This window comes from Eumetopias jubatus, unplaced genomic scaffold, assembly GCF_037043125.1.
Source record: "Eumetopias jubatus isolate StellerSeaLion01/CBP00866 unplaced genomic scaffold, mEumJub1_p1.0 scaffold_5, whole genome shotgun sequence".
NCBI classification, from domain to species: Eukaryota; Metazoa; Chordata; class Mammalia; order Carnivora; family Otariidae; genus Eumetopias; species Eumetopias jubatus.
In genome coordinates this window covers 61,071,016-61,098,569 of record NW_028274811.1, presented here as the reverse complement: position 1 = coordinate 61,098,569, position 27,554 = coordinate 61,071,016, and the positions used below count along the sequence as shown (strand labels likewise).

At 37.9% G+C, this 27,554-nt stretch overlaps 1 protein-coding gene across 5 annotated transcripts in view; it reads right to left on the bottom strand.

Moving 5' to 3' along the window:
* MSH3 (mutS homolog 3) overlaps positions 1 to 27,554 on the bottom strand; it is a 178,479-nt gene that overhangs the window by 98,911 nt on the left and 52,014 nt on the right. For all 5 annotated transcript variants that reach the window (XM_028114541.2, XM_028114539.2, XM_028114538.2 and 2 more), the window contains exons 11-12: positions 17,482 to 17,566; positions 14,766 to 14,875 (exon numbers count right to left, since the gene is read on the bottom strand). In XM_028114541.2, the coding sequence (XP_027970342.1) occupies positions 14,766 to 14,875; positions 17,482 to 17,566 (195 nt within the window). The remainder of the gene's footprint in view (positions 1 to 14,765; positions 14,876 to 17,481; positions 17,567 to 27,554) is intronic.

Sequence of the window (27,554 nt, the reverse complement as noted above, 5' to 3'; positions counted from 1 at the left end):
CCAGCCTTCATTGGTTAGGGAACTCAGAAGTTAAAAATTCGGGCAGGTGACCTCAGTTAAAATCCAGCCTCTACCATATACCAATTATTTAGTCTTGCCCTAGTTTCTCCATCTATAAAATGGGAATAATAATGGTCTCTAACTCAGAGCTGTTACAACAATGCAATGAAATAATGCATGGCAAACAGCACAGTGCCTGGTACATAGTAAGTACTCAATACAGATTAGTTGTTAACAGTGATCTTTATTTGCTTATACAATCTGTTTGGTAGATACCACAAAGAACAGCACAGGGTGGGGGAAACAGCACCCGAAATGGTTAGTAGGCTGCACTGAGAATCCCATAACGCATTACAGATGTTTAGAACAGGCAGGAAGAGAGTGAAAGGGTGTGTGACACTGTTTACTACAAACTTCTCACCACGGGGGGAGCTATAGTTCTACTTTTATCTCCGATCTGCAGATCAGAATGCAAATTAGTAAAATGACTTCTAATCAAGTTTTTTAAAAAGTTTGCATATCCTGTTCTTAGCAGCAGTAACAAGATTTCCCAAATAACTCTAATAAAACAGTATGTCAGATTATACCAAAATAGAGAAAAAATATCTTGGTGTAATCAATAAGAGAGATTCAATAATCATGACAGTCAACAAAACAAGAAGTAGCATTGTCAAAAAAAAAAGGAAGTAGCACTGTCAACGAGATGATGGTAAAAGTATTTGTGTCAAGATGCCCTATAGTGTTCTATGGTTGATCTTACAGCATGACACATTCCAAATGAAAGGAAGGCCCCTGAGTCATTTCATTCCATGACAAAAAACAATGGACTTGAGGTCCTTCGATGACAAAGATTCTTCTTTACCACCAAAGACCCAAGGACTAAAAGTGGGTGTCACTGGAGTCCTTCACATTTGAAGATGAATTGGGCGATGACACCAGTATCTGTTGTGTGTGGCTGTCACTCAGGAACACAGTACGTAACCCTACTACAGCTGTTGCCATTGTAAGGACATGTGAAGTCTGTACCTGCTGGTTGCTATTTGTGGAGATGCCTCTATCATTCTAACATAAGGTTACTTGGAGAGCAAGGCGGGGGGGGGAACTAAAATACAAACTACTGAGGAGAGGTGGTTTTATGTGGTGTTTGTTCTGACTTTTCCCTGAAAGGTTTGCTCTGAAGAGTTGTTTGTGGGGTGCCTGGGTGGCTCAGTCATTAAGCATCTGCCTTCAGCTCAGGTCATGATCCCAGGGTCCTGGGATCGAGCCCCACATCGGGCTTCCTGCTCTGCGGGAAGCCTGCTTCTCCCTCTCCCACTCCCCCTGCTTGTGTTCCCTCTCTCACTGTGTCTCTGTCAAATAAATAAGTAAAATCTTTAAAAAAAAAAAAAAAAGAGTCATTTGTGTTTGTTCTGACTTTTCACTGAAAGTTTGGCTCTAAAGACAGACAATATAAAATGAGTAAATTAAATGCAGACATTACCATGCTGGCCATGCACTACGGCTCAACTAACTACCTACACAGCTTTCTAATAGAAACATGAGAGGGCCTATGATTACTTGGATCTCCCTAGAGTCACAGACATCATTCACTGGTTCGTTTAATGAATAATTACCAAGTGCTTACAAAAGTACTGACTGTGGAATTAGCACAGGAAGATGTACGGGAAGATGGAGGCTGAAAGTGTGAGCCTGTGACAGCAGGGGCTAGGCAGCCAGGCAGCATACGGTCATGTGAGGGACGTGGGCCACACAGGAGCTGGGACTTTCCCCTGAGAATGGGAGCCCATGGCTAACGTCTGAAAGGCAGAGGACAGTGGCAGGAAGACTCCAGGGGAGGGATGCTGATGATCTGAACTGGGTAAAGGATAGAGGGGTGAAAAGGCACATAGTTTTAAGATACATTAAGGAGGTCAAGTTAACAAGAGTTGTGACATATTAGATAAGGCAAGGCAGGAGGGGGAAGAAGGCATAGCTTGAGTAAGGAGATGAGCTATGAGTCACCCACAAATGTCATTATTTTATTTATTTACAAATTACATTCTAAGGAGCTATTCTGAATATGTACCTGTTGCAAATTATAAATCACCCAACAAGCTTTTGAGGATTTTTATTACTCCTGTTCTAGGGATGCATCATTTTAGGAATAGACAACAATTTACCCTTTTTGGAATATTAAACAGAACAATTTTCTGACAGCGATCTTCCATCACCAGTTTAGAACATCAACTTGAGTCTTTGAAAACACATGATAGGATTTTTGCTTTTGGTAATGGTGAGAACCAGTACTTTCAGACCATCATTCCAATGAGGACAATTTAAAAAGCCAAATGAGACATAAAAACATGTTCATAAAAGTATCAAAAAACTAACAAAATGGTAAGGAATAAAATCACCAAAATCTAAAAGAAAACAGTAACCCAGAGGAGTAATCCAGCAGTCAAAGCCACTTTTGTACTGAAGAGATCTGCTAAAAAATGAGCTAGCCTCACAGTAAAGATGAATTTGCAGCATAGGTTCGCATCATTTGGATGGACTAAAACATACCAAATGCTGAACTTGAATTAAAATGGTCCCAGAATGATTGTGCCACCAAGAACCTGGCAGAAGCAAACAAACAGAGAAGGCACCTTCATCCTAGCCCTCACATTATTCTTAAATTTCCAAAGAATATAATCAGTAAACAAAGATAAGCATAAAAAGCAACTAGATGAGTAAGAATCAACAGGAACAGACATAAACTACAAAGCTTTGGGCAGGGAAAGGGGTGATTAAATGAAAAACAAAACAAAACAGAAACTCAATAAATCCAAAAGAAATCACTGAAAGAAAGCAAATAAAGCAGACAACAGGTGGGGAAATTAGAAATCAAATCAGTTATGTAATTAGGGCATGACAGGTGATCTTTCTTTGCTCTCTGCTCTCTGTAATATTTTTACATCTGATGTGGTGTCATACAGTTTCAGTGTGATTTAGTGAAATGTGGATTTCTCATTTGTTCTCAAATGTACTTTGGATCCACCATGCTTCCTAAACCTAAGGACTCATATCATTCATGAAATCTGAGAAATTTTCATCCTAATAAAGGATTGTCAAAAGACAATCTCTTTGAACACAGTCTCTTCTCTCCCTATTCTAATTTCCCTCTGGAAATCTGATGACGATTATGTTAGACCACCTAATTCTCTTTTCGTCTTACAATTTCTTATATTTTTTATCGTATTGTCTCTCTGTGCTATACTCCAGGTAATTTCTTCAGAAATTATAGTTACTGCATTTATTCCTGTGTAACCCACCCACTGTTTCTAAAAGTTGTATGTGGTTCTTTTTAAAAAAACAATCTACTCTCTCCTTTGATGGCATTTTTGTTTTGTGCTCATATTTTTTGTTCTTTTTAGTATTTAACTTTAACTTCTTTTAACTTTTGAATTTATCCTCATAATCCCATGATCTGAAGGTCTTGGGATTCTAATTCTGCTGTTTATAATTTCTGCTCACATTCATGGTTACTTGTTTACTTATCTTTTGTAATTGTGTTTTGTGAGCTTATGGTAGAGCTTTCTCTTTGGGATTCCTAGGAGGCCAGGATTGAGAGTGTATTCCTTCAGGGAGCATTTGCATTTGCTTCTGCTAGGAACCCTGAGGCATGGGACCATTCAAAACAACTTTCAAAAATTGGAAATTGCCAGACCACACAGACAGTACAAATTGGAATAGCAAACCTGAGTGAGGGTGAGCCTTTGGTTGAGAATTCTTGGCAAATTTTCCCTCTGTAAAGACTAGGCCAAGATAAATGTATTTCCTTGTTCCCTCTCTTTAATGAGATTATGATCCTTGGAGGGTCTCACATTACTATAGGCTCCCTAACTTAGACACAAAGCCTTCACTCCAGTTTCCCACAAGGCTTTTTAAAAACCGATCCTTTTGATTACCAATGTCTGCAGAGGCCTAGGGTGGCAACTGCAGCAGCAAAGTCAACTCCCATTTCCAGCCCCTTCTTTAATCTGTTCCCTCAGTTTTTCCCTTTATCATTATTATTATTTAAGAGGCTCAGCTATGTCCGAAAACAATGTCTTATGCTTTATACAGCGTATCTAGTTACTTCATAGAGGGATTTTTATGACATTACAGCCACAGGAAATGAAGTCCTCCCACGGCATTTGGAGGAGATACACTCAGAAAATCCCTACCGGTAAAGGCACAAAGAGAGGAAAATAAAGCTGGAAGAGCCAAGAAGGAAAAGATCTCCAACTCTTGCTCCTCACTCTCTCCTGTGTATCTCCTCCTCAGCACAAAGGAAAGCTGCCATTTCCTGCTGGTCACGTGAACCAGTTTAGCCTTCCCTGGAGGCCTGATTACTACAGAACAAAGTGGAGGCCAGCGGCAGGTTCCTGGTTATAAGCGTCCCTAGAGACACTGGTTCCTCCATAGACACTAAGTCAGGGCAGACGTTCGGGTAAGAGGTGTTTGAGATCACTTTTTTCTTGGCAGCAGCAGTTTCTGCTCAAACATTCACACAGCAAAGGAAGAGAGGCAGGGCTCAACACCAACCAATCTCCACTCTCAGCTATGCACCACCTACTGCTCTTCATTCCCATTTATGAGCAGTACTGTGTCAGCAGCAGGTCACGTGGGCTGAGGAAAATCACAGTCACCAAAGGTGAACACTGTTTTGGCAGGTTCATGGAACATGGGAAACCACAAAGAATAAAGAGGGCCTCCCAATGTAGTTCAGTGCAACAAATCCCTGAGACTTTAAAATGGCATTCAGTTTTGTTAATATAAATTAAACGGTAAATGGAGGAAATACATAACATTTTATTACTTTGTCATTGAGGCCAGAGTTATGAATTAGAAATAAACTGTTAATACTCCAAGCATGAGTTTACCAAAATAAAAGTCATTTAATTATTCAAGAGAAAGATCTATCACGAGAATGTACTTAGTGCTTTAGAAAATTACACAAAAATGTAATCAATAGTCAGGGATCTATTCCCTAACACCAACAATTTTCAGTTTTGCTAATTTTAATGATTTATGTGATATAATTACCAAGAATAACCTTAGCATGCTTAATTCTCTTTAACAGTTTTCTAAAAATCTAATTTGAATTAAAAAAGTATTCTTCATTTGCTCTAATTGTGCTACTGAGCTATACAGCATGTAACGGGTAAGAATTTTATCTTAGGTACAGGATATCTTATCTGCATCTCCTCCTCACTAGATTATACCTTGACCAAATTAGATGAGAAACTCCTTGAGAGTAGGAACGTCTTCTCATTGAGACAGAATGATACAAAATTTACTATACATAAATTTACTATACATAATAATACAAAAGTAACTATCTTATACTATTAAGGGAAAGAAGCAAGGAGTATTGTGTATATTATGCCCCATCCATATAAAAAGGGAGGGAGGACTATATATTCATATTTATTTATTTGCTTTTTAAAACAGAAAGCCTCTGGCAAGATACACAAGAAAATAACAACCATGATTATTCCAAAAGGAACTGAGCAGATGTGGGGCAGGGATGAGAGGCAAACATTTCACGATCTATATACTTTTTTTTATTAAAGATTTTATTTATCTATTTGAGAGAGAGAAAGAACACGAGCAGGGGGAGGGGCAGAGGGAGAGAGAGAAGCAGACTCCCCACTGAGCAGGGAGCCCCGAAGCAAGGCTCAATCCCAGGACGCTGGGATCATGAACCCAGGACACCAGACACCAGGATCACAATCCCAGGACACCAGGATCACACAACCTGAGCCAAACGCAGACGCTTAACCAACTGAGCCACCCAGGCGCCCTCTTTTTCCATTTTTAAGCTCTGCAACTATGTGAAGGTACTGTCTCTTCAGAAATTTAAATAAGTTCATTTAAATGTGTAGAAAAAAAAGGACAACACAGTTGAAACAACAATACAAAGTTAAAAGAAAAACAGCCCATCTCTGGCAACAGACTGCTAGGTATTCATTAAATATGTCTTTTTCGTCCTTGACAAACATTTGTTAACCTCCCTTGCAGTTAAGTGAGACCATCAGAATGAGTTCTAGTCAGTGACATGTGAGCAGAAATGATATTCGCCACTACAAGACCTGGTGAGCCAAAAATATGTCCTCCATGCTCTGTCCCCTTCCTCTGGCTGGATGTCACTGCCCAGGCTGACCTCAGAAATCACAAGTTTAAGACTGAATAACCTGTGGAGTTCCTAAATGCCTATGTGATGAGTTCCAGCCTACCTTCAAAATGGCAAGACCATGGATTGTTTATGCAAAGAAGATAAAGCAGAGCTGTCAAACTGTGTGGTACTTTTTGTTGTTCTTGTTAAGCAGTTAGTTTCTCCAACCAATGTGCTACACCTTTAGTGTTAACAAACATGTTAACCTGTCCTTAGTCAATCAGAACAGGAGACTGAGCTTCCTAAGGTCCCAAGACATAGTCAGGTTTAGAGCATTAAATAAATGAGAAAGGTTGTGATCCAAGCCCGACCACACAAAATGACAGAGCTCAGTTGCTGATGGTTGCATCATCCTTAGAGGGGACTGACAAAGACACTATCTACTCACCAGTGTTGCTTGCAAATTCTCCTCACAATACTGACTGCAGCTATGTAGGCAAAAGATACAACACAGGCAAGTACCAAATTCAGGAGACCTGACCAGACAGATACGGGACACCTGACAGTGGCACCCAGCCTCTGCCCTGTCACCACGGGAAGCCTCCAGCTGGGTCATCTGACCACTGTCCTCATTTTAACTGCTGTTATCATATCCTAACTAAGACTAGAAAACAATTTATTTTTCTACTCCCCTATTAATAACTAGGTTGCTTCCAGTTTTTTGGTTACAAATTATAACCATTTATAAAGACCACAGCTATTTTCCTGAACCACATAACTGATGCTAGCAACCAGAACAACTCTTTATATATCCTGTCTCATTTGGTCCTCACAACAACCCTGTGAGCTAGGTATTACAGTTCCCACTTTACAGATAAAGAAAGAGAGGGTGTATCAAAATTCATAACGTGTACAAAGTGACACAACTGGGTGAGGGAAGCAGAACTAGAGGCCAAGTCCCAATAACACCCCAAGTGTGCTTCTAGATGGGCCCTATGTGCTAGCTGGATGATCTTGGATAATTAACCCGAGCCTCAGGATTCCACGTCTATAAAATGAAGTAATAACTATCTCTGAGGATAGCTGGAAGAATTAATAGACATATCACAGACTCAAAAAATGCAGCAGAGTCAGACATCAATTTTGTGTGCTGCCTTTTTCGCCCCACTCGCACACAGGACCCACTTCCACAGTAACACATTTTACCGCTTAGGCCTCAGCCCTCTCCCTTCCCACCATGGCTACTTTTCTCTCCTCAACCCTTAGATGTGGACCTCGGCTCCTTTCTACCCAAACATTTCCCTTACTCTTTTTTTTCCCACATACAAATGTCTTTTTCTGATCCCTAAAAATCAACCTAACACTTTGTATAAATACCTTCACCTGGACAGATACAGACCAGAATGTTTTTCCAAGACCGTTGGATGATTTTTCAGAGTACTGTACTTCAGGCACAAAATTGCAGAATGTTTGCAGCTTACAAAATTCAATGGTTCTTTATAACATCACTTCAGATGATGAATAAATGTGTAATATATTTAAATGATAATCAAAACACTTGTTTCCATCCAAGAGATGAATATATTCAATCCGCTTATGCCAAAAGGAGGAAAGATGAAATTATTGAGCCTACCTGTTAGGGGTAGAACTGTATCAACAAAAAAATACATGTTGAAGACTAATCCCCTGTGCCTCAGAATTTGACCTTAGTTGGAATCAGGGTAATTATAGGTGTAATTAGTCAAGACGAAGTCATACTGGAATATGGGAGACCCCCAATCAAATAGGATAGATCCTCATTGAAAGAACGTCATATGAACAGATATGCACACAGGAAGAACACCATGTGAATGTGAAAGCAGACAGAAAAGAGATGCAACTACCAGCCAAGTGATACCAAAGATTGCCAGCAAACCACTAGAAGCTAGGAGCGAGGCATGGAACAGCTTCTCCCTCTGAGAACTCAGAAAGAACTGTGAGACAATGTGTGTTGTTTAAGCTATCCAGTTTGTGATACTTTTTTACTCCCAGCAAACTAATACACTATCTAATTCACCCACTATGGAATTCAAATTATACAGGCATGGCCTTAAGGAGTCACAGGAAAATCACAGTGCATCCGAATATTTCTAAGCAAAAAAATTCCAATTCAGATGCGTTCAGAGTTGTGAGTTAGACCTTTTACACGATATCTAAAACCAGCTATGCCTCAGGTGGGAAGATGACCCCATCCCATCCCCCAACCTGGCTTCCTTTACTAAGTCCCATGACTTACACCAAGGAACTTCAATTTACTACTAATTCCACTAAGAGTTGACAAGAAAGCAAGACACTGCCAAACCATCTCTTCCACTTTAAGTGTTAATGTTTTCATTCCTGATCAAGCAACTGTTCCACTAAAATAAGGAATCACATGAAGGAAAACTGCTTCTAAGGTGCTTTTAAAATCAAGGAGTTTTTCTTAGAAAAATAAACTTCTCTTACAGAGGTGTGCCTTTATTTTCAAAGACCACTTGGAACCCTAAGATTTTCAAATGGATTCATTTGTTCATAATTTCTTGATCATCTATTATATTCAAAGCACTATGAGCCCCCAATTCATTCTGTGTGAGTTGGTGACGGCCGGGTAAGAGGCTGAGCAAAATGGAGGGAGTTCACTTTCTACATAGGAAGAGAGGAGAAAAAGGCCAACTTCTCCAAAGAGATAGCTGAGTTAGGTCCTGAGTGACATCATTTTAATAATTCATTCAATAAACATTCATTGAATGCTTGTTATAAATGAAACACAATTCAGTGAGAAATATTAAATAAACAGAAAAAACAAATATCAATCATGATAAGTCTTACATGCTAATGACGAATGATACGAGGAACATAATTTAGATTAGGCAGTCAGAGAAAATCTCTCTGAAGAAGTGACACTTTAAAGATGAGACTTAAAAGAGGAGTCAGCATGTGAAGAAGAACATTCTAGGTAGAGAGCCCAGCAAATACGAAGACCACAAGATGAGTAAAAGCTCTGGGTTGCTCAGGAACCAAAGAAAGGCCAGAGTGACCGGAAGATGATGAATGGATGAACACAGGGGAGAGTCAGAAGAGTCATGAGAAAGAATTTTAACTTTATGTGAAGCACAAGCCAATGAAGAGTTTAAGGGAGGGGAGTGGCATAATATATGGGCGCCTGGGTGGCTCAGTTGGTTGGGCAACTGCCTTTGGCTCAGGTCATGATCCCGGAGTCCCAGGATCAAGTCCCACGTCCGGCTCCCTGCTCAGCAAAGGAGCCTGCTTCTCCCTCTGACCCTCCCCCCTCTCATGTACTCTCTCTCTCTCATTCTCGCTCTCTCAAATAAATAAATCTTTAAAAAACAAAAAGTCTTTATCTTGAAAAAGAGATGAGTTAGGAGGATACTGCAGTTGTCTAAGTAAGAACTAATGTAGTTTAGACCAGGGTGATGGCGGTGGAGATGGCAAGACATGCACAGACTCTGGATATATTTTAGAGCTAAAGGCAACAGGACTTAGTATTAGATTGGACATGGTTGTCAAATAGGAAATGCCCGGGATAACTTCCAGGTTTCTGGTCTAAGCAACTTGTTCGGTGAAGTGCTGGTTCCTGGAATGAGGACACCAGAAGGAGGAACAGGGTTGAATACGTGAAGTTTGAGATGTCTGTGATACATCTATGTGTTTATGAATCAAAGCTGAATATATAATCCTGGGGAATAGGAGAGAGTAAAGACCAGAGATACAAATCTGGGAGTCACTGATACTTTGATATATACAGTGAAGGGAACAGGTATGTTTATAGGGATAGGGGTAGGAGACAGTGAGGAAAGAAGAGGCAGTGAGGGGAGGTTTAGGGAAGGAAGAAAGCTCGGCTCCTAAGGTTCAGGTCTCTGAAACACTGACATTCAAAGGCTATCCAGAGGATGAGCAGATAGCAAAGAAGACTGTGAAGAAGCAGGCAGCACACCAGAATGGAAACAGAGATGAGTACAAGTTTCCACTTTAGACAAAGGAAACAGACTGTACAAAGATCCAGAAATAAATGACACCTCAGCATGTTGTGAGAACTGCAAACTGCAGGGAACAACATAATCAGATATACATTTTTTTTTTAAGTAATCAATTGGTAGTGCAGAGCAGAAAGAGAGAAGGGCAAGACCAGAGGCATGGAGATTCCCTCAATAAATAAAAAAACCTTTCATGAAAAGGCTTTCATCTGCCTTTCATAAAAAGTGATTTTACAAAAAGGCAAGATGATATAATACTACCTCTTGCCAGAAATCCAGTGTTTTCACTGTTTAACAAAATCATCCATCCTAGAAGGGAAGGGACTGATTTCTCAGATTCTGCCTTGTGGTTGATAATACCCTGCTCTAAGGGCGCCTGGGTGGCTCAGTTGTTAAGTGTCTGCCTTCAGCTCAGGTCATGATCCCAGGGTCCTGGGATCAAGCCCCGCATCGGGCTCCCTGCTCTGCGGGAGGCCTGCTTCTCCCTCTCCCACTCCCCCTGCTAGTGCTCCCTCTCTTGCTGTGTCTCTCTCTGTCAAATAAATAAATAAAATCTTTAAAAAAAAAAATAATACCCTGCTCTGTATGTGTGTACACATATACGTGCACCTGTGGTGCGCGCGCGCGCACATACATCTTCATTTCCAAGAAGTCACTATCTCACTAAAGGAAATGCTTTGTTTCCGATCTGTTTCATTCAGCATTCAAACTGAGTATTTTCTGAGGCAGAGATGTTCTGGCAGATGTGTGAACATGGAGCTGCTGGAGATAATAGGACAAAGTCATCAGCACAGGAGCTACAGAAACTACGGCCCCAGAAAAGATCCTAAGTAGTGCTGAAAAGTGAGAAGCGATCCCAGGAGAGAGCCCTGGGGACCATCCACATTTAAAGTGAGGCAGAAGAGTTACCCACAAAGGAAAGCCACAACTTATTTTTGTTTAATATTTTAAAACACAGAGTAAGCTACCAAATCTTGACTCCTTCTTCCAAGATGAACAAATCTGCCTTGGAAATTAGTATTTTGCCTAAAACGATATTTTAGAGATGCATCCCATACTTCTCAAAGTTTTCTTTTTCCCATTTCTTTCAATATTAACAAGGAGAATTTGTACTTTAAGGCTTTTTGACAAAACCAACAAACTACATATGGTGTTTATATATAAAATTGACAAGATCATATCAACTCAAAGAAGCAGAAGGAATTCAAAGACAGAACCTCAAAAAATGAATTCAATATAATTTAATTTTAAAAGGTCTTAGGACAAATGACTTGCCAATGTGACATTCATTTATAAGAAGAAGCCAAAGAACTACACTGAAGAATCTTCTTGCCTAAACTGATAAAAAGCATAGGTCACAACACATAACCTATTATTTATTAAAAAAACAAACTCTTAAATACAGAGAACAAACTGGTAGTTGCCAGAAGAGAGGTGGGTGGGAAGATGAGTAAAACAGGTAAAAGGGATAAAGAGTACATTTATCCTGATGGGCACTGAGTATGTATAGAATTGCTGAATCACGACACTGGATGTGTGAAACTAATGCAACACTGTATGTTAATTATACCTGAATTAAGAAAACTGTAAAAAATAAAATGGCTTCCAGCCTCTCAAAAAAAATAAATAAATAAATGAAAGGGGGAGGGAAGCGAATTTGGTTTCAATAAATTAAAATCCAGTCTCAATAATCTAAGTAAATTCTTCGAACCAGTCAGTAAATATAGGGTAAAAGCTATTTATATTTTCTAAAAGTCACTAGTAAAATTCTACACTGAAGAGACTATTTTATACAAAAAAAGGTGATGGGAGTGGAAAATCCTCTGAAACTTAAAACAGTTGGGCCTTGATATATGAACTGTGTGATTGCCCCAGGAACTAAAATGAGCTGAAAATATAAAGAAGATCTTTAGGGATTTAAGAAAATTCATGGATAACTGACAAATAATAGGATCTTGGAGAACTCTGGGAAACCTCTCATATCTTGCTTAATACCCTTGTCACCAACTTTTTTGTTCTATGACTCCCTATAGAAGAAAACCAGACTCTAAACGAACTTTTGGCTGCCAACAGTGGAAAGAGAATATTAGCCTGGATAACCACACTGATGTAATCTGTGATTTGCATGACCCCCATGTTAGCACAAACAACAATAATAAATATATGCCTGAACCAATGACTACTCAGCTGACGATTTTCTCTAGCTATCTGGAATAGGTTGCAAGTGCCATTAAGATTTAACAAATTCTTTTTGAAATGAATTTCAGTAAATTAGAAAGATAAAAGTTTTGAAATTATGATCTAAAATTAAAGACGCAAAGGAAAAAGTTTTGTGTGTTTGTTTTCAGCCATATAGGTGTTGGGCCCGTCTAGAGTTCATACTTGGAAAGCATCACTGTTCAACACATGGCATATTTTCTTTCGGCCTTCCTGGGAAAGCACGATCCCAAGAGATACATGATTCAGCTCCTACAGAGCATACAATATGGTCTATTGAATTTATCTCAAATTAATCCTAGTTATAGAAAACAAATTTTTAAGAGTAGAAATAAAAATTTTAATTTACATGAAAAAGTCTGCTACTGACTGTTTCTGCTGAAAATTTCAACCAAGCAAATAAGAATATAAGAAGTGCTATGGATGCTTAGGTAGATGTCTTTCCACACTTTCTGCAGAAAGCCATCTTGTCTGCTCTTGCTCCCCAAGGCATTCTTACCTCATTTCAGTCCTGAACCAAGGAGACACAGTTGACCACTGAACAATGTGGGGAGTAGGGGCACTGTTCCCCCACTACAGTCAAAAAACTGAGTATATCTTTTAACTCCCCCAAAACTTAACTACTAATAGCCTACTGCTGATCAGAAGCCTAAATTAACACATATTTTATATATGTATCATATACTGTATTCTCATAACAAAGTAAACTATAGGAAAGAGAAGGGGTTAAGAAAATCATAAGGAAATACATTTACAGTGCTGTACTGTATCAGAAAAAATGTGCACATAAGTGGTCCTGCACATTTATGGTCAAGAAGAAAAACTGGAGTGACCCGGTAAATCTTGAAGTGATTTGGTAATGATCATCGTCATAACAGTGTCTTAAGCTTATTACTCGCACTCACAGCATTGTGCTATCCTTTGCTGAAGATGACTATTTACTAAACTCAGCATAATACGCAGCCAAGAGTGAGGCTCTTGTGTAGTTTAAAAGCTACAATGTACATAAGGCCCCCAGTACGGGGCTTGCCATGTAATAAAGAGCTCAAAAGTGGTAGTTAGGATTCCTGTCTCATCTTATTCCTTAGGGCAACCCTGTGAGGAGGCAGTTTACCAATTCAAAGGTGAGAACATGGCATGGGGAGGCCGACACACGGGACAGGACACGGGACCCAAGGACTTAGTGGACTGACTCACTCAGTTGACAGAGCTGACGCACAGCCGTTCTAACACCTCTAACACATCTACCACCACACTCTCTGGTCTCTTTAGGAAACGGTTCAGAATGGTTAAGTGCCTGCTCAGCTCTGGAGTCAATGCTGTTTTTAAATCTGGGCTCTATCAGCTATGAAACATTGAGCAAGTTATTGAAGCTCTGAATCTGTTTACTCATCTCAAGAACCTACCTCAGAAGATGCTTCTGAGTATTAAAGAGTGGTACATAGTAAAAATGCAACAAATAACAGCCTTCATTCATTCAGTAAACGTTAATGGGGCTCCTACTAAGTGACAGGTCAGAGTCTCCAAATTTATCTGCATATCAGAATCATCTGGGGAGCATTCAAAAACTCCAACTCCCAGGCCACACTGGAGACCGATTAAATCACACTCTCTGGGGGTTTAGCCATAGGCATCAGTATCTGAGAAGCCTCCCAAGGACTGCAAGGGGCGGACAAGCTTGGAAACAGCTGCATTTTAGGCACTAGATTCAGCTACCTTCCCTGAAGGCGCTCCTGGTTTACTCATCTACTTTCCCAAACATCTCACACCTGACCCTTCTTTCAGATCCCTACTGTTCCGGCTTTAGCTCGGGTCCCTCAGAACCTCGCCATGAACTTGCTAACTTGCCCAGGCCACCACCACTTTGTCCCCTCCCACATACAAGCCCAGCTCTGATCCTAGCGTTCCCATGCTCAGAATCATTGGATTAACTTTCCCTGGCTACCAACTCAGGCTAGTCTTCAAAGCCCTCTACAAAAGGCAGTGCCCCAGCTCTTCAACCACCTCCTCCCTACTCTCTTATGCTGCGGATGACCCAAACTAAACGGATAACTCACTTTCCCTGGACACACCCCATGTCTTCCAATCTGCAAGCCGACTCATTCTTGGGGACAAGGAAAACATCCTCACAACACTAGACAGTGTATTGCCAGATACAAAATAAAATCTTCTCCAATTTAAAATTCTTCTTTTTTTTTTAAAGTTCATTTATTTTTAGTAATCTACACCCAACATGGAACTAGAACTCATGACCCTAGGAACAAAAATCGCTGCTCCTCTGACTCAGCCAGCCAGGTGCCCCTAAAATACTGTTCTTATAACTATGGTAATCTTGGTTTTAAGGAGGCTAACACATTTAATTTCACAACTTTATATAATTTCAGATTAAACACACAAAAAAGAATTCCCTTTACCTTAGTTTAAGGAGTGGCTGGGTCACCCACTTCTTCAATTTCCGTCTCCCAAATGAGGTTTTAGTATGGTCTAAGACCCAAAGTAAACTTCCTTTGGTTTTCATGTCAGTCTAAGAAAAAACAGAAGAAAAGTTTTGTTAAGTGGACGTTGTATTTGTACCAAAACTACTAGTTGCTCATGTGCCTTAATTATTCCATATACCCCAATTTTAAATGGTAGAGATGCCTATCATAAAGTATGGCTCATAACAGGCATTCATTTAATGTGTGATGACTGCACGTACATATGAACACACATACACAATATAAAGTACTGATATTTGCACCGAAAAAGGACAGTCTGTGTGTGGTTTTGGTTAACTAAGAATATTTAGAAATCTTTTAAAATATATGTTTGTCCTACACATCTTAAAAATACAGACTTTTCTGCCTTGGGAAGTACAGTGAAGATAATTTAATTTCCTTTGGCAATTCAGTATCCTCCACGGCCTCGGAGTTCTAAGGACTGCTGCTCCCATGAAAACACTGAACAAGTAGAAGGTACTGGAGATGGAACTGAAGTTAAACCGCACTCTAGGAATTCACCCTGGAAAGATTTTATTTTAGTCTGCTTTATTAAATCCTCAGTAAAAAATTATTGACCTGTGCTTTGCTACTTCGAAGCTGAACGACTAAAAAAAAAAATTAACTAGAGATGATAGTTAATTTTAACCAAGGTTTCACTGTATTACAAAAAGTCAATAGGTTTAAATCTTATTTGGAATATAAAATTGCTTTCACCTAAGTTTTTTTTTAAACTTTTTTTCTTTTCCTTCAAGTCATTAAGCAAGTACTTCCAGAATACTCCTATGTACTCAGTTGTATTACTGGCAAAGGTGTATTAAGATATGGTCCCTCCTTGAGGCCCATATCTTATATAAGATCAAGTATGGGAGAAATTGATTTGTGTACTTTTGTTATCACTTAATTTGTAATTTTTGTTTCAGAAGCAAATATTCATGTTGTACAAATTTCTGATTGTCCTTGATGTGGAAAGACTGGTGGGAAAAGTATGACGGATTTGACTTTTATATCAAATCATCAGGCACGGAGAAATATCTTTTAGAAGTGTTAAAATAAATGTTCCTACTGTATATTTTAAAAAAAAGAAAGAAATGACTCGTAATCAACACATGATGCCACTTGGCAGAAATTAACTATAAAAGCCATGACAAAAGCTGCCAGGCCTTCGGAGTTTAAGACAGAGCGCACACAGAAGCTACAGGTCACAGAAGGCTCCCAAGGATGAGCTGAGTGACGAGGGCAGTCCACATCAAAACCAGCACCATTTCTTCCAAAACACAAGCCCCACTCGCCTGAGTACAGTAAAGGGTCCCAGGAAGAGGAAAGTGGGTGGGAATAATTTTCCAATTATTTCCTGCATTGCTGAAGAACCAGGCTCAGACAAGAGAGGGAAGGGTGGGAGAGAAACAGTTATTCAGTTGCTCTCCCTGATACCCAGCCCCCTCCTCATTACCCCTTTCCATTGCTCCATGGTAACAGAGGCCAAAGTTCAAGTGCAAAGACAAGCCAAAGCTGTGAATTCTTAGCTTCTGTTTCTATAATGGCCAGATTCCTGATAATGAAAGAGCTTTGAAGGGTATTTTTGCCTTAGGAATTTATTTTCAGAACTGACTCCACAGCAGTAGGATTGGAACAGGGAAGAAGTGGCAGAATAAAGAAAGCTAGGAAGGCCAGAGCTGTGTCTTCAGAGTCTGACTACGAGCTCTTCTTTATTCAAGAAATGTTCTTTTCTTCCTACGACTCATTTCCTATTGGGCAATGCATACAGAGTTGCTGAGAAAGATTTGTGGGAAAAATTCTCAATCTCTGGATAATGTAATGACAAGATCAAAATGTTATGAAATTAAAGTAAGGTTGACTCTGGCATACAAGGATAGCCTGGAAGAGGGAGAAACTAAATGAGAGAAACTAGTTAGTAATATACAAATCTAGGAGTCAGGAGAAGAAATTCAGCATTTACTTTAATTTACAACAGTAATAAATATTTCTGAAGAGCTTTAAACCATTTAACTCAGACGGTTCAGCTTTTCAACTACTTACTCAAATGATCTGGAATTGCTTTTTATTTCTATGGCTTTATATTATGAACATTATATAAGATCTTATTTCTAAATGATAGTTTAATAAATGAAAGCAATCAATTTAATGTCTCCATTATCTTCCTAATTCATCAATAAAGGGCAAATGACGGAAGTTTGTGAAATGAAATTTATGCATCTTATAATCTAATCGAATATCACAGTAACTTTTTAATACTGGATAATAAGACTGAAGACATTTCAGTGAAAACTTAAAGGTATGTAGAAAAAATATAATCAAACAGACAAAAAATCTACTTTATATTAATTTTCAAAGATGATGCCTTTCCAAACAAATATTTGATACAGAGATTATCAGGATGGGAATGTCACTTCAATAATTAAGAAGGACAGCTCTATAGCTCCCAAAGTAACCTCCAGGGAAGCATTTCATATATTTGATTCTCAAAAAAATGGGTCCTGCAGTTATCAATTAATAGATAGATGATGGGCAGAGTGATAAGTTAAAGACAATATTCTTGTTCTCACCTTCACTCTTAAGAACAGACTGCCACCTTATTTCAAATTTTTTTTCACACTCATTTTGAATCAATTAGCCTTTATGTTTACCTGACCTGATTCTGTAGGATTTCAAGATTCCTTAATGTTGTTCCATTAATTGTCATAAATTCCATTTCACCAGACAACTGTCTGAAATTCCTGTTAAAGAATGAAATATGAGCCATGATATAAGTGCATAAAAAATTTTTTAAAACTAATTTAGCCATGAGGTAAGTAAAGAAATTTTAAAAACTAAAACTAAATATTCCAATACCGTTATGACAAAATGAGTTCTTTGACAGAAAATCAAAACAAAAGGAGCAAAACAAGTATTCACTGGGATACTGTTTTCCACTGATGCTGATGCCATTAAACAGACTGATGCAAAAAGATAGTTGTCTCACACCATAAACAAGCACAAGGAGGTAAATGGTACCAACATCTCTTTTTTACATTTCCAGGAATAGAACCAAACATAGTCTTTTATCATCAGCAGAGCATGTGGTGGTATCTTCAGGAAAAGCTATGCAATTAGCTAGAAAAATATGTCAAGATATTTTAAAACGTCCTCCTTATTCTTTAGCATGAGATCATCTTGATAAACCCTTTAACAGCTTTTAATCAACATTCTGACATGTACAACAAATGGTATTTACTCTATAATTAACAACACACATTAATGGAACTAACATTTTAGTGGAGTATAAAACTTAGAAAGTAGCAAAAACTATTTCCTTAAGCTCGAAGAATTCAGTCTCTCTCTGTCCCTAAAACTATGCCAAATGAGATTAAAGATCAATAAATTTCAGACTTGAGTACTGAGTTGTGATGATTAATAAGTGTATACACAATTCCAATTCTGTCCTTAGCAATCTTTCGTGTTAAATAGTATATTAATCAATGCATAACACAGTAATTCATTTTCCTTTATGTTTCCATCAACAGCACTTACAGATTTTATAGCTTATTTTTAAAGGCAAGAAAAATAATGGCAAGTCACTAAACTATTTGGAGGAAAAGCATGAATGTCTGCATTATAAACTACTGTACTTCTCACATGGCTGTGGTAAGATTTAAATATAATCCAGGTTTCCAAGCCAGTTATGGAAACAAGGCTTCATCCAGGAGTCTAGAGCCTAAAATCAGAGCCAGTGCTCACTGAGAGATGCCTTCACTTCTAGATGACTCCCCCAACTAACGCTCCAAAGCCCTGAAAAAAAAAAAAATAACCTTCCTGCATGTTAGGAATATTGCCTAGTAAGAACTGTCCTTTAGCAGCATGATTTCTCTGACAGGTTTGATGTAGCTTCCATGATAACTTGTTAATGATTTTTAGAGAGGAGCAACTCCAACACTGATTGACAGCAGGTGTGTATAGCTCTTTCACTCCTTCTTATAGCGGTTAACTTAATTGGCTTTGTATTACAGCAATTTCATGTTCTTCTGTTATCCTCATTAACAGATCAAAGTTCTTTGAAGGCAGGAGTTATTTATGTCATACATTTTGCAGCCACCTGCTGAGTCTAGCAGAACACAGACACTCAACAAATGTCTGCCATCTTCCTATGGGGAAGCCAGCTCGGGTGGGTGGGTTGGTTTCCTTTGAGTCCTAAAACCCAGAGATGTCCATAAAACACCCAGGGACAAGAATAAAATGTAAAACGTTATCTTCAAGAAGAAACAATTAGGCAGTGAATTGCTGTGTAGCTGACAGGTGTTCACACACTTTTATGGTCAAAGATCCAAATTGGAAGAGTTGATAGCCTGGACTTGAGCTGACATCCAGCCAGTTCCCAAGTGTTGAGGTAGAAGTCTTCCCCTGTTCCTGACAGTTAGGTTGAACCTACACCCTAGCAGTGATTAACACATGAGTATGTTAATCAAACACAGACTCTACAAGGATGCTCATCTGGTCTGAAAGACTAATCAAGAACCCATAATCCCTGTTCTAAAACACCTCAGTTAGCTGTCCTTCATCTCCCATGAAGAGCAGAGCTGTAACATAAATAAATGCCATTTAAGATCTGTGGACTATCCAGAAATACTGTTCAATTGGCTTTATCCTCACAAGAACTAGTAAACAAACAGTCCATATGCTGAAGAATGGGGTCTTAGATTTAGGTTTCTGAAAGCATCTTTGCTCCACCAATTAGTTGAGAGTTTTGTCCCCTAACTCTAACTAAAAGTGCTCCTATTATGCCTCAAATGAACCTCTGAAGCAAGGCGCTATCAGAACACTAAAAAAATAAATAAAAATCAGAATTTCATGGAGCTTACAGAAAAGTTAACAGGACTGCTTTTGTGTCTGCTTGCTAAGAAGTATATGTGTGGCAGAATTTGGTTTGGACTAACACACAACCTAGTATAGAGAGCACTGGGGGAGGAGTCTTAGAGCCCTCGCCTATATTTTTACTGGATATCTACAATACCAAAAAGGACCCAATAAACAGAACAACCAAATTGTCTTAAGTTAGCTCACAAAACTAGACCTTTAGAGAAAAAAGTACAGGTTCCTTTATTAATTAGCAGTATTAATAAGTTGTGCATATAGTTTTTTATTTTGTTTTAGGTTTTTCCCTTATTGAACAAGTCCCCTAGATCTCAAAGTAGACACCATGAGAAGCAAAGAGTTTATTTAAAACTGACATCTGCATTGATTTTAATAAAAGATTAACCACTGGGCAATATTAAATTAGAATGATTCCTATAGAACAATAATTATCAAGCAACATAAGAACTAAATATGCTTTTTTTAAAAAGATTTTACTTATTAATTTGACAGAGAGAGAAAGCAAGAGAGCACAAGCAGCAGGGAACAGCAGAAGGAGACGGAGAAGCAGTCTCCCCGCTGAGCAGGGAGCCCAACTCGGGGCTCGATCCCAGGACCCTGGGACCATGGCTGAGCCAAAGGCAGATGCTTAACTGACTGAGTCACCCAGGTGCCCCAAGAACTAAATATGCTTTTGGGTTTCCCTTATGCTTGGTTGATAATGTATTCTGGAGTTGGGACTCTTCTTCCCAAATACGAAAGAAATTTCCTTCTGTCAGTTTCTATTTCCATTAGGAATTATATGGTTTTTTGAACTCAGGGTTGTATCTGCCAGCATCCTCAGAAATTCAACTGTATATGATCACCATCTGAAATACTCAAGCAATTCTAAATTATTTATCCTTCTGGAAAAAGCCAAATTTTATATGCTTTGAAATGAACCTCATAAACAATGCCTGGCTAGAATTCATGCTGTGTGAACCTGGATAAAAATTCTACAAGTAACATGGGAAAATACTTCATTAATATTTCAGACAAAAGAAGTACAAAGGACGCTTTTTTGTCCCCCTCAAGTTTTATAATGGGAGGAAAATGTCATTGCTGAAAACTTGCCAGCGAAATTTAAGATTCTATATCATTCCTACCCTAGTTTTTTTAAAAAATGAAGACAAATCTTTCTGATTTAGATAGAGGCAGTTAAAGGTGCAGATCCTACCTGAAAGACCAACCCCTTAACAAAGACCCTATTTAAATATTTATTTAATTTAATTTAAACAAAAAAACCCCACCAAACTACGTTTCATATGAAATCTCTAGTAGAAAATAGTTCTCTATGTAAGGTTTTCAGAATTCAGACATTCACCATTTCTTGAAACTTTTCAGGGTTAATTTAACTTATGAATTACAAATTATATATTACAAAATTTGTTTTATTGTAGATTCACTTCTAATTGATTTGTAACTAAACAAAATGACCTCCTTTACATTCCTAAAAGCTGCCAAGAAGCATATTAGAGAGGAAAATAATAAGGAAGGTATATAATGAGTCCCCAGTGATTCTCCAGGAGGGTACACAGGACTCCGAACACAGCTGTACTCACGGCTATGATTTATAACAGTGAAAGGATACAAAGCAAAACCAGAAAAGGGAAAAGATATAGAAGTCAAAGTGTGGAGGAAACAAAGGGCAAGCTTCCAAGAGTCCTCTCCTGATGGAGTCACACAGGGTGTGCTCAATTTCCCCAGCTATGAGTTGTGATTACATGTGTGAAATGTCCACCAGAGAAGCACATTAGAGACTCAGCACCTAGAGTTTATACTGGATGCTGGTCACACAGGCTTCTCCCTTACATGTACAAAAATTCCAGCTCCCAGAAACAAGCAAGTAGTTAGCATAAACCATGATCTCTGCAAAGTTTGGAGAGAGTGAGCCATTCTTATTAGAAAATGCTGGAAACTTTCCCAGATGCCAGTTAAGGGTCAAGCTTGCAGATAGATCTTTCTAAGGATGGCTGTCTCATCAGGTCTGCTATGTTAACCATTATTTTTTCTTTTTTTTTTTGCACATCTCTCTTTTTAATTCTAGTTCTCTTCAAGTATACGTGCTATGTTTATTCACTTTAGTATTCCTTCTAGTTTACTCTTCACTCCTAAATTGATCTTTTTCTTGAATACGCAGTTCATTCTTCGATCCTATCATCTCATTTCATAGCTTTCCTATTTCTCCTTCTCATTTGTTCTTTCATCTCCAGCATCATTTTCTTAATGTCTTTTAGCTCATTTTGAAGTAGTAGGTTATAGTTTTCATTTCATTTGTGGGCATCTTTCTGGCATGAATTCATTTTCTGTAAGGACGTTATCTAGCTCCTTATTGTGTTTCTTCTTAACAATAATTTTGTATAAGATTTGAATTTGGTCCTTTTTCTGTTTTTAATTTTAAGTGAAATTAATTTTCTGGGAGCTTTAGAACATAGGCATGGTTCTGGATAGCTGTTGTAACCTCACACATCTCCTTCTTCTGTTGTTTTTGTGTGATGTTCAATTATGGTACTTGACTTTCGCTTTCATTCATAAAAGATTAAATGCATGAGAGCTGTCCTTTAACCATAAACAATTAGAAAATTGGACAAATTTATATTTAAAAAAACATCTATTAGACATCAGACAGCACAAAACTGTGATCTCTGAGAGAAGAAAAACAAATGAGGTATATTAAGACTGACTCTTTGGAGAGATCAAGGAAACTAGAATTCATGAGACAAAAAGCCAGAGATGACAGAGCTGCACCCAAGAGAGAGATCCAAAGATCTGCAGAAGGATCCCCTCAAGGATTTGGTCAGGTACTGATCCTTACGGGTATGGGGGAACCTCCACTGATCAAAGAGCCACAAGAAAACACTAGGTCAAACAATAACCAGGGTTCGTACAGGGCTTAGAATAGTTGGCTCTCTGACCAACTAGACTGAAAATGCCTCAAAATACATGGGACACTGAGTAGAAGCCTCAGAAGAGTACTGCTTTAGAAGTGGGAGTAAAATAGTGACAAAGGATTTCCCAATCTTGATACTAATAACATTTAAATATGTGTGTATATATATGTATATCTATTACATTGAGATATAATTTACATACCACACCATTTATTTGGAGTATACAGTTCAATGGTTTCTAGTATATTAACAAGGTTGTGCAATCATCATCATTATGTAATTTCAGGTACTTGCATTACCCGCCCAAAAAACTCTATACCCATTTGCAGTCACTCTCCACTTCCCCCCAACCAAAACTGCTCTTGGAAACCATTGATTGGCTTTCTCTCTCTATGGATTTGCCTATTCTGGATATTTCATATAAGTGGAATCATACAGTTATGTGTGTGGTCTTTTGTGATGGCTTCTTTAACTTACCATAATATTTTCAAGGTTCATCTATGTTGTAGCATGTACCAGTATGTCATTCCTTTTTTATGGTTGAATTATATTCCATTTTATGCATATTCTATATTTTATATATCTATTCACCAATGGATGGACATATGGATTGTTTCCACTTTTTGGCTACTATGAATGATACTGTTATGAACAGTCACATACAAATTTTTGTGTGGACATACATTTTCATTGTGTTGAGTACACATCTAGGAGTGAAATAGTTGGATTATACGGTTAAGTCCAAACACTGTGAGGAACTACCACAGTGTTTTCCAAGGTGGTTATAACCATTTTACCTTCCCACTGGCAATGTATGAGGGTTCTAATTTGCCCACATTCACACCAACACCTGTCTGGTTTTTTAAATTATTATTATAGCTATTCTAGTGGATATGAAGTAGTATCTCATTGTGGCTTTGATTTGAATTTATCTGATGCCTAATGATGCTAAGCATTTTTTTCATGTGCTTATTCGTCATTTGTACAAGTTCTTTGGAGAAATGCCTATTCAGATTCTTTGTCCATTTTTTAATTGGGTTATCTGTCTTTTTACCATTGATTTATAAGAGTTCTTCATATATTCTGGACATAGGTCTCTATACAAAGTTTTTCTACTATTCAGTGGATTGTCTTTTCATTCTCTTGACGGTAGGCTTTGAAGAGCAAGTTTTTCATTGTGAAGTCCAATATTTTCTCTTTTTTCTTTTGCCACTTATGCTTTTGGCGTCACAGCTAAGAAACTATTCCCTAATCAAAGGTCATGAAGATTTTTACACCCATGTTTTCTTCTAAGAGCTAATAGTTTCAGCTCTTACATTTGGTCTTCGGTCCACTTTGAGTTATTTTTTATTAGGACATGAGGTAAGGTAATAAAAAACTCACTCTTCTGCATAGATAACCAGTTATCCATGAGGACAAGGAAAGAAACACAAAAAACACGAGGTCAAACAATAACCAGGGTTCATACAGGGCCTTTTATTGGGGGGAAAAAAAACAAACAACTATTCTTTCCACCACTGAACGCTTTAACAGCCTTGTTGGAAATCAACTGACAATATGTGTGTAGTTTATTTCTGGACTCTCAATTCTATTTCACTGATCTGTATATCTGTCTTTATGCCAGGGCCACACTGTCTCAGCGACTTTTCCCTTGCTACAAGTTTTCAAACAGGAATGTGAATCTTCTGATTCTGTTATTCTTTTTTCAAAATTGCTACAGCTATTCTTTGGCCCTTGAATTTTCATAAAATTTTAGGATCAGTTTGTCGGTTTCTGCAAAAAAACTAGCTGGGATTTTGGTACAATTACACTGAACCTGTAGATCAGTTAGGAATACCGTCATCTTAGTAAGATTAAGTCTGCTGACCCACAAACCTAGGATGCCTTTCCACTTACTCGGGTCTTCTTTTAATTTCTTTCAACAGTGTTCTATAGTTTTCAGAATACAGGTTTTATATTTCTTTTGTTAAATGCATTAAATATTTTATTCTTTTTGATGGTATTGTAAATGAAATTATTTTCTTACATTTTTGGATTCTTCATTGCAAGGTTATTGACTCAGAGCTGATTTTGATTTTGGTATACTGATCTCACATCCTGCAACCTCATGAACTCATTTTATATGCTTTAATCATCTCTTCCTGGATTCTTTAGGATTTTCTATACATAATTCCATGTTATATGAAATTATGCAATAGCAGAGTTTTACTTCTTACTTTACAAATTTTACTACATTTTCTTACCAATTGCCCTGACTAGACTTTCTAGGACAATATGCAACAGAACTGGGAAAACACTACTTCTTCTTATTCCTGTTCTTAGAGGGGAAGCATTCATTCTTTCCCCCATTAAGTATGATGTTAGGGTCTGAGGTTTTCACTAATGGCCATTATCAGGATAAGGACATTCCTTTCTAACTCTAGTTTGTGGGATGTTTTTATCATGAAACGGAGCTTTAACTGTCTGTTGAGATGGCCCTATAGTTTTTAATCTCTTATTATACTGATACAGTATATTACATTAAATGACTTATAATTTGTTAAACCAAACCTATGGTCCTAGAATAAATCCCATAATCATGATGTATAATCCTTTATATTGTTGGATTCCATTTGCTTGTATTTTTTGAGGATTTTTATGTCCATATTCATGTTAGTCTGTAGTTTCTTCTCTTGTGGTGTTTTTATGTGATTTTGGACTACTGAATTTGGGGCTAAATAATTGTTTTTTGTAAACGGATATACCGTGAATTTTAGGATATTCAGCTGCATCTCTGTTCTATGCCCATTAGAGGTCATTAAAATAATTATAAAATTTACTTTCACTAGTAAAAGTAAACACTCTATGTTATCTTTCTGTTACAATAAGTTTTCTAAGGAAAAGCTCTTACAGTTGTCCTTGGTGGATTTTGTCATTCTTTTCTAAATTTCCAAAACCTATGTGAAGTTCTGACCACACCAATCTTAATAAAAGTCCTCTGAAATGACAAAAGCACTCATTTCCAACACCAACAAAAATGCAAATCCCTTTAAAACTTCATAAATTTGGGAATCAGGCTAATTCGGTCATGATGATTAATATCCCTCACATTCTATTTACTCTATTATACTATTTTGCTCTGGAACAAACCTACTTAAACTCTTAAGACAAATTTGGAACCTCAGAATCTGACCTAATAAAACCTCACTTAATCCATTCTTAAGAATACCTAAAATATGTATTTTCTCTAATAACCTAAAATTCTATCATAAAGGCACAAACACCTTTAAATATTTATTTAAAATGCGTATCAAGATTTTTATGAACTATACAGTTTTTGTGAAAGCATTTGCCATACGAGGCAACTAAATTTTTCCCCATTAACACAGCTCTTAAAGTAAATCTAATCATACCTTATGCTGCTGAACTTTTAAAGTAATATAACTGAATTCTAAATACACAAGAAGAACATTCTTGTTTTCCAAAGTAATCACTTTGAGCTGCAACATTCTTTTTCCAAAATACAACTGTGGAGTTACTCTTCTGGAATATCTTCAAAGTCGAATTATAACATCATCACTCACATTTTATGTTTAAGCAAAACAACAGTACCACTTTGATCACCACCTTTATTCATTAATCTTGGTTCCCAAGGACATTTTGGCAATTTCCAATCAAGTCCATGCTCACAGGATAAAGAATTCTTTCCTTCTTTCCTTTTCTTCCATTAATCCTATATTTACTGACTCCCTGCTTGGTGCTGGGTAAATGTTGGGTGATAGAAACTTATACCATATGAGCACCTTTTACTTTGGCTCTCCATCTTTCTCTTTGGCTCTGTGACAATGAGAAGAGGGGATCACCCAACTAGCAGATCAGACACATACCAAGTCATCAGCAGAATCAGTTCCCTGACCACTGCCCAACACCACCACCAAATACAAAATGAGAAGAGTTCAGCTTCACGTAATTTATCAAGTTAGGAAATTTAAAAATAAACTAATTTCAGTACTTAAGTAGTGACTCTTTTACATGTTTCGAACTTCATATAATGGCGTGTACCGTGTGTCCTTCAGTAATTTGATTTCTGGCTCAATATAACGTTAACATAATTTTTTAAATATTGATACATGTAACTCCAGTCCATTTATTTTCATTGCTTTATGACACTACACTGCATAAATATAACACAATAAATCCACTCTCCTGTTGATGGACATTTAGACTAATTTTAAACAGGACAAAACTGCTTCCAGAGAAATGATATTCTGTTCTATCCTAAATACTGTGCACACCAAAAAGACATTACAGAAAGATTCCCAAGAGACCTGCCTTTCTTACACCCTCCCCAACAACCTCAAACCAATATGACCTCTTTGTACCCCAATTCATATTCGACTATTTTAGTGAGATAGCTCCGATCTGTAGAACAGGGAGAAGCTTATTTATCAAGGATCAAAATGATAAAGGTTAATTCTTTACAGAGCCAAAGCCAAGGGGCTGGTGAAGGTGAAATACAGAAAGGCAAGAAAATTCTCCCACTACCTTTTATTATTCCACTGGTTTTTTTTTTTTTTTTTTTTTAAAGATTTATTTGAGAGAGCGAGAATGAGAGAGAGAGTACATGAGAGGGGGGAGGGCCAGAGGGAGAAGCAGGCTCCTCGCCGAGCAGGGAGCCCGATGTGGGACTCGATCCCGGGACTCCGGGATCATGACCTGAGCCGAAGGCAGTTGCTTAACCAACTGAGCCACCCAGGCGCCCTCCACTGGTTTTTAAACGAACATTTTCCTAGAACAGCAACTGCGAGTTTTAAATCTCCACAAAGTTAATCACTGTTTTAAAAACTATGTTAGTAACTATCCTTTTCATCTCCAAATTTATGGTCTATGGAATAAGAACTGAAACCAGGAATAAGAAAGGCAGTGAAGTTTTATGAATGCTTTTTAATACCACTTCCTAATTCCACTT